Source organism: Salmo trutta, chromosome 17, assembly GCF_901001165.1.
Source record: "Salmo trutta chromosome 17, fSalTru1.1, whole genome shotgun sequence".
NCBI classification, from domain to species: Eukaryota; Metazoa; Chordata; class Actinopteri; order Salmoniformes; family Salmonidae; genus Salmo; species Salmo trutta.
In genome coordinates this window covers 7,748,753-7,757,724 of record NC_042973.1, presented here as the reverse complement: position 1 = coordinate 7,757,724, position 8,972 = coordinate 7,748,753, and the positions used below count along the sequence as shown (strand labels likewise).

Below are 8,972 nucleotides of genomic sequence, written 5' to 3'. Positions count from 1 at the left end.
TGATTGACACAACTGTAAAAATCATAATGAAATGGCCTTGGAAGTGCCATAAGTGTAATTTACAAGAGTGTATATGTCTCTTTTAAGTGCCAAGTCATAAAATATACAAGCGCCACAACAATAGCTGACACTTTCACAGTAAATAAATGATAAACCTGAGTGACTGACCAAAGCTAACATAAACTGCTCAGTCATTGAACTTAAGACTTGCTGATTAGTGGTTGACAGGAGGCAGTTTCACTTCGTTTGAGAGTTATACCCATTGACATTCAGATTATCATCATTGGGAAGTTTTGGGGTATTTTTACATTTACTATTATTGTTATTAACATTATTTTCATTTTTACAGTATCAGTATGATTGCATAAAGTTTGGTCATTTGTGTAAACAGTACTAACCTCTTTGTATAGGGCAAGAAGTAACTCAGGGACAAGGAATTCTCTTGGACCAAAGAGAGCCACATGCACACCTAAACGGACTGAAAAAAAAAGTATTTCTAAAGTGTATTAGAAAATGGACACAGTATGAATTCAGCTATTTTGGCCATAGTGTGGAGACAGTCTGGTCAAGGTCAATCGCCTTACAACATGTTTCCACAGACTAACACAAACTCTAATGTCACAAACTCATTCATTATTCAAAGTAAACAGCAGATATGAAAAGTTAGCACTACCTGTGATTTTTCTCTTTGACCCTGGATCCTTTTGACTGGCAAAGTTAGTTGGTGGACCAGAGTCTAGGTTTGGGAGGACAGAAACTTCAGAAGGCATAGAGACAAGAGTTGTTGCGACATATCTCTCTTCAGTCGTCCATTCTGTAGACAAGCCTGTCGGATATCAGGGTAATATGTAGGTCGAGGTAAAGTGACTATGCATAGATAATAAACAGTGACTAGCAGCAGCATAACAAAGGGGTTCAATGCAAATAATACATTAACCTGTTTAACTGCATTGATATGGCTTAGTTTGTTTATTTGTTTGCTCTAAAACTAATTTGTCAAACTAATCATCTTCGTATTAATCCCACCACTATTTCAAAAAGGAATCCAGCCCTTTAAGGACTTGCTCCTCTTTTGGGTTGCAGACAAAAGGTAGCTGAAATTACACCCTTTGCAAAAAAAGCTCTGGCCCTTCAGGTATTGTATTTGAACTCTATACTCACAATGCCACATCACATTGTGATTGTAGTCTCTCAATTGCTACAATTACAGTTCTGCTCACCAACATGAGCAGAGAACAGGCCGATTGGGTCTTTAACAATAGACTCCAGACCGTTTTTGTTGTTGGTCAACTACTTTCCCTTCTACTCTTCAGGACCTATTCTGTGGCAGCAGTAGGTAAGGAATTCAGAGAATTATGTTGGTGTGTGTATTCAAGCTACAATTGAGACTAATATTGTGATTAATAACAGTTGTAAACAGACAAACTGCCATTGGTTGCCATTAATACATTTATGGTAAAATTACCTAACTATGCATGACAGATCACTGTTAAGTATTTCAAAATTGCATTCGCACTGGTCTAATGTCACTGAGCTGTGAATAATGCCATTCTACCGGTCCTTTCATAAGAGCAAATCGGGTTTTTTTTAAAAAAGAGAGTGTCTTGTACTGGACATATAACTTATTCAGTATAATGATGATTTGATAACATTTGGTATAGAACAAATTCATTTCTCCATCTCAGAAACCACTCCAGTTCACCAATTTCTGAACAAAGGATCAACATTACCGGTCATAATACTTTCTTTTCGGCCAATATTCATAAAAGAAAAGAACATGAATAGCCACCATCTCAATGTCAAATTGAACAATGGCAACAGGGTAAGAGACATTGTCTGCTTTAGAAATTATATCCGGTCAAACTACTTCAAACAAATGTTCCAGATACTACTGATAGACCCTGCTAGCTCACAAGACTAGCCCGATACTACTGATAGACCCTGCTAGCTCACAGGACTAGCCCGATACTACTGATAGACCCTGCTAGCTCACAGGACTAGCCTGATACTACTGATAGACCCGGCTAGCTCACAGGACTAGCCTGATACTACTGATAGACCCTGCTAGCTCACAGGACTAGCCTGATACTACTGATAGACCCTGCTAGCTCACAGGACTGGCCTGATACTACTGATAGATCCTGCTAGCTCACAGGACTAGCCTGATACTACTGATAGACCCTGCTAGCTCACAGGACTAGCCTGATACTACTGATAGACCCTGCTAGCTCACAGGACTAGCCTGATACTACTGATAGACCCTGCTAGCTCACAGGACTTGCCTGATACTACTGATAGATCCTGCTAGCTCACAGGACTAGCCTGATACTACTGATAGACCCTGCTAGCTCACAGGACTAGCCTGATACTACTGATAGACCCTGCTAGCTCACAGGACTGGCCTGATACTACTGATAGACCCTGCTAGCTCACAGGACTGGCCTGATACTACTGATAGATCCTGCTAGCTCACAGGACTAGCCTAATACTACTGATAGATCCTGCTAGCTCACAGGACTAGCCTGATACTACTGATAGACCCTGCTAGCTCACAGGACTAGCCTGATACTACTGATAGACCCTGCTAGCTCACAGACTAGCCTGATACTACTGATAGACCCTGCTAGCTCACAGGACTAGCCTGATACTACTGATAGACCCTGCTAGCTCACAGGACTAGCCCGATACTACTGATAGACCCTGCTAGCTCACAGGACTAGCCCGATACTACTGATAGATCCTGCTAGCTCACAGGACTAGCCCGATACTACTGATAGACCCTGCTAGCTCACAGTACTAGCCCGATACTACTGATAGACCCTGCTAGCTCACAGGACTAGCCCGATACTACTGATAGACCCTGCTAGCTCACAGGACTAGCCCGATACTACTGATAGACCCTGCTAGCTCACAGGACTAGCCCGATACTACTGATAGACCCTGCTAGCTCACAGTACTAGCCCGATACTACTGATAGACCCTGCTAGCTCACAGGACTAGCCCGATACTACTGATAGACCCTGCTAGCTCACAGGACTAGCCCGATACTACTGATAGACCCTGCTAGCTCACAGGACTAGCCCGATACTACTGATAGACCCTGCTAGCTCACAGGACTAGCCTGATACTACTGATAGACCCTGCTAGCTCACAGGACTAGCCTGATACTACTGATAGACCCTGCTAGCTCACAGGACTAGCCTGATACTACTGATAGACCCTGCTAGCTCACAGGACTAGCCTGATACTACTGATAGACCCTGCTAGCTCACAGGACTAGCCTGATACTACTGATAGATCCTGCTAGCTCACAGGACTGGCCTAGGTGAAGGAGCACACGCAGAGGGTCAACTGAGGGGCAAAAACTCACATTGGAACCATCAATGTCAACAGGTTACCATGTCACCTGCTCACTGGGACAGATTTACTTAGTATTTATACTAAGTGCGCTTGTTATTTGTCAGAGGAAGTGAATCATGAAATGTAAAACAAAAGTTCAAATGAAGAGGTAAAATATAACAGATCGTTTCATGATTTTATTTTTGTGTTTTATTCTTTTTGCAAACTCCCTGGTAGTTAGTATAGTTTCTGGCAAAATTGAAACCATATAAAGCTATTTTGACTGGAAATCTGAAACTGATATACACCATTTATTGGCCCAGCATCGTCTGAGTTTGGCCGGTGTAGGACGTCATTATAAATACGAATTTGTTCTTAACTGACAGTTTTTAGTTAACTAAAGGTTAAATAAAATAAACAGTTAATCAAATGGCTACCCGGACTATTTGCATTGACCCCCTTTTTTATGCTGCTGCTAATCACTGTTTATTATCTATGCATAGTCACTTTGCCTCAACCTACATGTATAAATTACCCTGATATCCAACAGGCTTGTCTGCAGAATGGACAACTGAAGAGAGATATGTCGCACGTGAGGGAAACAACTCTGTCTCTTCACCTTCTGAAGTTTCTGTCCTCCCAAACCTAGACTCTGGTCCACCAACTAACTTTGCCAGTCAAAAGGATCCAGGGTCAAAGAGAAAAATCACAGGTAGTGCTAACATTTCATATCTGCTGTTTACTTTGAATAATTAATGAGTTCGTGACATTAGAGTTTGTGTTAGTCTGTGGAAACATGTTGTAAGGCGATTGACCTTGACCAGACCGTCTCCACACTATGGCCAAAATAGCTGAAATAAAAAAAATGTTTCAGTCCGTTTAGGTGTGCATGTGGCTCTCTTTGGTCCAAGAGAATTCCTTGTCCCTGAGTTACTTCTTGCCCTATACAAAGAGGTTAGTACTGTTTACACAAATGACTAAACTTTATGCGATCATACTGATACTGTAAACATTTTAATAATGTTAATAACAACAATAGTAAATGTAAAAATATCACAAAACTTCCCAATGATGATAATCTGAATGTCAACAGTATAAATCTCAAACAAAGTGAAACTGCCCCCTGTCAAACACTAATCAGCAAGTCTAAAGTTCAATGACTGAGCAGTTTCTGTTAGCTTTGGGCAGTCATTCAGGTTTATCATTCATTTAATTGTAAAAGGGTCATCTATTGTTGTGGCATTGTATATTTTAGGGCTTGGCACTTAAAAGAGCCATATAAGCTCTTGTAAGGAAAGCCATAATCAATAAATTACTACACTAATGTTATCAGAGATTGTGGCTAGTTACAAGGTTTAGGTTTCAGTTAGGGTTATTCACACTGAAAAGGCACACATTGATTAAGAAACACAATGTAGCAAGCAAGCAAAAAAACGCTAATACTCAGAGTGCAGTAAAAACAAAGTAACAGCAGGTCACACTATGGATTAACTAGGGATTAATGATACTGTAATAACATAGGCATAGTCAACTGTGTTTGTATACTCAAGTTATGTTCATAAGTAACTTCATGATCTCTCTGTTCTTTTTGAGAAGCCAGTTCTCTACAGTCTTGGAGAGAACAGAGGGGTGATTTCCCTGCGAATACTGGGAATAAGAAAGAGTGACCTCTGACCACTGAGATTGCATCACGTCGTGGACTCTTCCTAACCTCTCCAACTGAAGATGCAGACCTCCTTCAATTCTTTATTCTCTGTTGTCTTCTTGTTTGTTTATAGTCTCTCTCTGTAGTGCTGTCAAGATTACTCTCAAATTGTTTTATTTGCCTGTTATATCAGATATATTAAAAATGAACTTCATTATGATGAAACATTTTACGGTATATTTGTTGGCTCAAAAAACAAGACAGACAACCCCGCCCATAAGACTGGCTAACCAATAGCAATAGGCATAGAGTCTTTAATCCCACCCTTTCTTCCGGTGCTGCTGTCCTTCAGCGCTTTGGAAGTTTCATATGTACACACTTCATGTTTGTGCATGGAGCTCCCAAGTACAATAGTCCATGTAAATAAAACTTATCATTTGACGTGTTTTTTAAACTCTTTGGAGCGTGGTCTGAGCGGTGTGCGTTGTCTTGTAGCTAAATACTAAAGAGCAAAGAGGGCGATTTACTATGGCTTGTCCGATCTATCCAAAGGACACACCGCAGCCCACCGAGGACATCGAATTTCAGCAAGTACTGCGTCAAATTGGAGGTAAAGAGAATATATACTTAGTAAGTGATGCCGTCAAATCGGATGAGGAGGACGAAGCCAGTGGGATATTAAAGGAGTTCATTCAGGACATGTTTCATAGCGGGCGCACTAAAAACCTTGGCACGAACCATACCAACAACAACACTAATGGTCAGGTTTATTCCTCTCCAAATAGTCAAGGGGATACTACAATCGAAAATAATGGGACATGCGAAACAGTAATCAACTGCAAGACTTTGCCTCAAGCCCAGGGGAACAAAATACCTCTGTCAACGAGGCCAAAGGATTTAGTTTTGAGTGCCAAGTCTATGGGGGAGGATAAAGGACCCCCGAGGCTAAATGGGAACGTCCAAAAGACCAAAACCTCAAGCATGAACAGTTGTAGAAGAAAGCGAATAATAGACTATCCTATTATAATATTTATATTTAGACAGGAGTTTTTCAGTGGCAGTGCAAACGCAATTTGCATGAAAGAAATTCTGAAGGATGTTAGGTCACGTGCGAAACGTGGCCGTGTCCGCCCAGCACTACTCGGGTTAATATGCTCAATAGGTGAGAGCAATGAGACGCGTGAATCAGTGGGATTTCTGGAGGGCCTGCTTCGTTCAGTGTTTCGGAAACATCCACCAGAAGCAATCTGGGCAGGGCATTTCATTCCCAAGACGGAGGATAGGATGCTGGCCATCAAGAAATATGCCTGCAAAGCCATCTATTCTGCCCAATCCTCAGGTGAAATACACATTTTCAAATGTCCAGTTAGTTATTTTATGCACCGTTTCATAGGCCTTGTGAATAGTTTGTACTTTTATAATTTTTATGATCATAACTAATGTTTGGCTATAGGCATATAGCCTATGTAGGTAGGTCAGTTCAGGACACACATAAGACTGGGGACATTTTTCATGCATTCGATATTCTCACAGGCTAGTGGACTTCAGAACAAAATAAACATTCATTAAGCAATCTGCCCCATTGATTTGCTGCCAAATGTTCATGCTCATTATTGCCTTTGCAGATAATTCTGAGGAAAGAGGGAACATGTTTTTCAGGCCATTCCAATGTTTGCCTTGGCCTAGAAGACACAGCGGCCAGGCCAACAACACTTCAGCAAACAGGGAAAGAGGTAAAACAAATGTTGTCCTCTTCCCATTCCGCTTTCCATGTACGTCCGTGACAGTATATAAGGTAGATAACAGTTCAATTTTGTTGTTTTTCAGGTGACACTGCTAGTGCAGAGGAAGGGATCCCCCTGAAGACTGGTGTTTTGTCCGCTGGACCCCAGGCAGAGTCAGACTGTGGTGTAACCAGAAAGGACAGTCATGATGACATTCATGGGTCATGATTTTCCATGTCAAATTGTGGACAATACTCAAAAGTTGGTCTCAAGGAACATTGGTGTCTGTACAAGTCTGCCGTTAAGTCACATGACTGACACATTGGCCTTGCAATGGGTTGATGATCAGTCATGGAAGAGTTGATACATTAGCCTGTGATTATGAACAATTTGAATTTAGAGATAACTCGAGTTACACAACTTAATACATTTAGTGTACATGCGTATCTTGTGAGGTTACTCAGTTACATAACCATCCATGTATGTTGTCACTTGAAATAATTGTCATGTAATATCTGCTTTTGTTGTTACAAAGAGTTCACCTTGAATTGTAAAACAACAATGAAAAAATGTCTGACCAACAAACACTATGACCATTTACTGTTCGGTAAGTGTTTTGATGGTATTTTCTTTTGCTTGACTTCAATCAACATTAAGCAACTAGTGAGTTTGAAAACATAGTTTTTAAAAAGAATATAGATTGAATAGGCGCAATGAGAAAGAGTTAGAAACAATTAGAAAGGCCAAAGTGTATGGTGCCTTAGAAATTTAGTCGACACAAAAAAGAAATGGCGGGTTAAAAACAACCCAACCCTGGATAAAAAAAACAACCCAGCGCCGGGTAAAAAAAACAACCCAGCCCTGGGTAAAAAAACAACCCAGCCCTGGGTAAAAAAAAACAATCCAGCCCTTGGTAAAAAAAAACAATCCAGCCCTTGGTAAAAAAAAACAATCCAGCCCTTGGTAAAAAAAACAATCCAGCCCTGGGTAAAAAAACAATCCAGCCCTTGGTAAAAAAACAATCCAGCCCTTGGTAAAAAAAAACAATCCAGCCCTTGGTAAAAAAAAAAAAAACTATCCAGCTCTGGGTAAAAAAACAATCCAGCCCTGGGTAAAAAAACAATCCAGCCCTGGGTAAAAAAACAATCCAGCCCTGGGTAAAAAAAAAAAAAAACAGTGCTGGGTAAATAATGGACAGAACAAACATTGGGTTATATTTGACCCAGCCAGTTTGGACACTTAGTTGGGTTATTGAGCTATGATCCACCAAGTCAGATCAGAAGACTGGAGATTTGGCTTAGTAGGGAAGTGGCTTTCAGATAGTTATTTTTGGCCAGCTGTGAGAGTAAATGCCATTCCTGTTAATCTGTTCTGTTGTATTGTCAACGCATGATAAGGTTGAGTACTGACACTTTTGTAGCTTAATGAGGTTTACACAAGTTGAGTTCTTCAAGTGCCTATGTGTATCCCAATGTTGGGATAGTAACCACTTTGTTATGATATTTAAATAATAATGTTATTAATTGTATATAAAAATATGTAATGTGCAAAAATATTTTTGGCGAATGTATATTTGCAGTGTACAAACATTATGATGAACAGGAATGAAGTTTACTCTCATTGCTGTCCAAAAATACTTATCTGAAAGCCAAGAAGACCCATCTGATGGGTAAAACAAGCATAAAAGTGAATAAAAACCCAACAGATGGTTAAATTAATCGAAAAGTGTGGCCTATTGGGGGCATTATTTTTGGCGTTTTGTGAGAGTAAATGTCATTCATGTTCATCTTTTTTTTAACCTCTATTTAACTAGGCAAGTCAGTTAAGAACAAATTCTTATTTACAATGACAGCCATTTTATTTTTACATTTTTTTATTTAACCTTTATTTAACCAGTTAGGCCAGTTGAGAACAAGTTCTCGTTTACAACTGCGACCTGGACAAGGTAAAGCAAAGCAGTGCGACAAAAACAACAACACAGAGTTACACATGGGATAAACAAACGACAGTCAATAACACAATAGAAAATCTGTATACAGTGTGTGCAAATGAAGTAAGGCAATAAATAGGCCATAGTGGCAAAGTAATTACAATTTAGCAATTAACACTGGAGTGATAGATGTTCAGATGAGGATGTGCAAGTAGAAATACTGGTGTGCAACCGGGGAACAGTGGGTTAACTGCCTTGTTCAGGGGCAGAACAACATATTTTTGCCTTGTCAGCTCGGGGATTCGATCCAGCAACCTTTCGGTTACTGGCCCAA

The 8,972-nt window shown here is 40.2% G+C and overlaps 1 protein-coding gene across 1 annotated transcript; it reads left to right on the top strand.

The window, feature by feature from the left end:
- The first annotated feature begins 5,351 nt into the window (after window positions 1-5,351).
- LOC115151519 (uncharacterized) lies at window positions 5,352-7,851 on the top strand. Its single transcript, XM_029695518.1, has 3 exons — window positions 5,352-6,323; window positions 6,610-6,717; window positions 6,812-7,851. Exons 1-3 carry the CDS (start codon window positions 5,513-5,515, stop codon window positions 6,934-6,936), a joined length of 1,044 nt encoding a protein of 347 aa, XP_029551378.1. The 5' UTR covers window positions 5,352-5,512; the 3' UTR covers window positions 6,937-7,851.
- Window positions 7,852-8,972: the final 1,121 nt, after the last annotated feature.

Coding starts and splice junctions, on each gene's coding strand:
- LOC115151519 (XM_029695518.1), top strand. CDS start 5,513: ATGGCTTGTCCGATCTATCCAAAGGACACACCGCAGCCCACCGAGGAC. Junction 6,324..6,609: donor CTATTCTGCCCAATCCTCAG/GTGAAATACACA, acceptor TTGCCTTTGCAG/ATAATTCTGAGGAAAGAGGG. Junction 6,718..6,811: donor TTCAGCAAACAGGGAAAGAG/GTAAAACAAATG, acceptor GTTGTTTTTCAG/GTGACACTGCTAGTGCAGAG.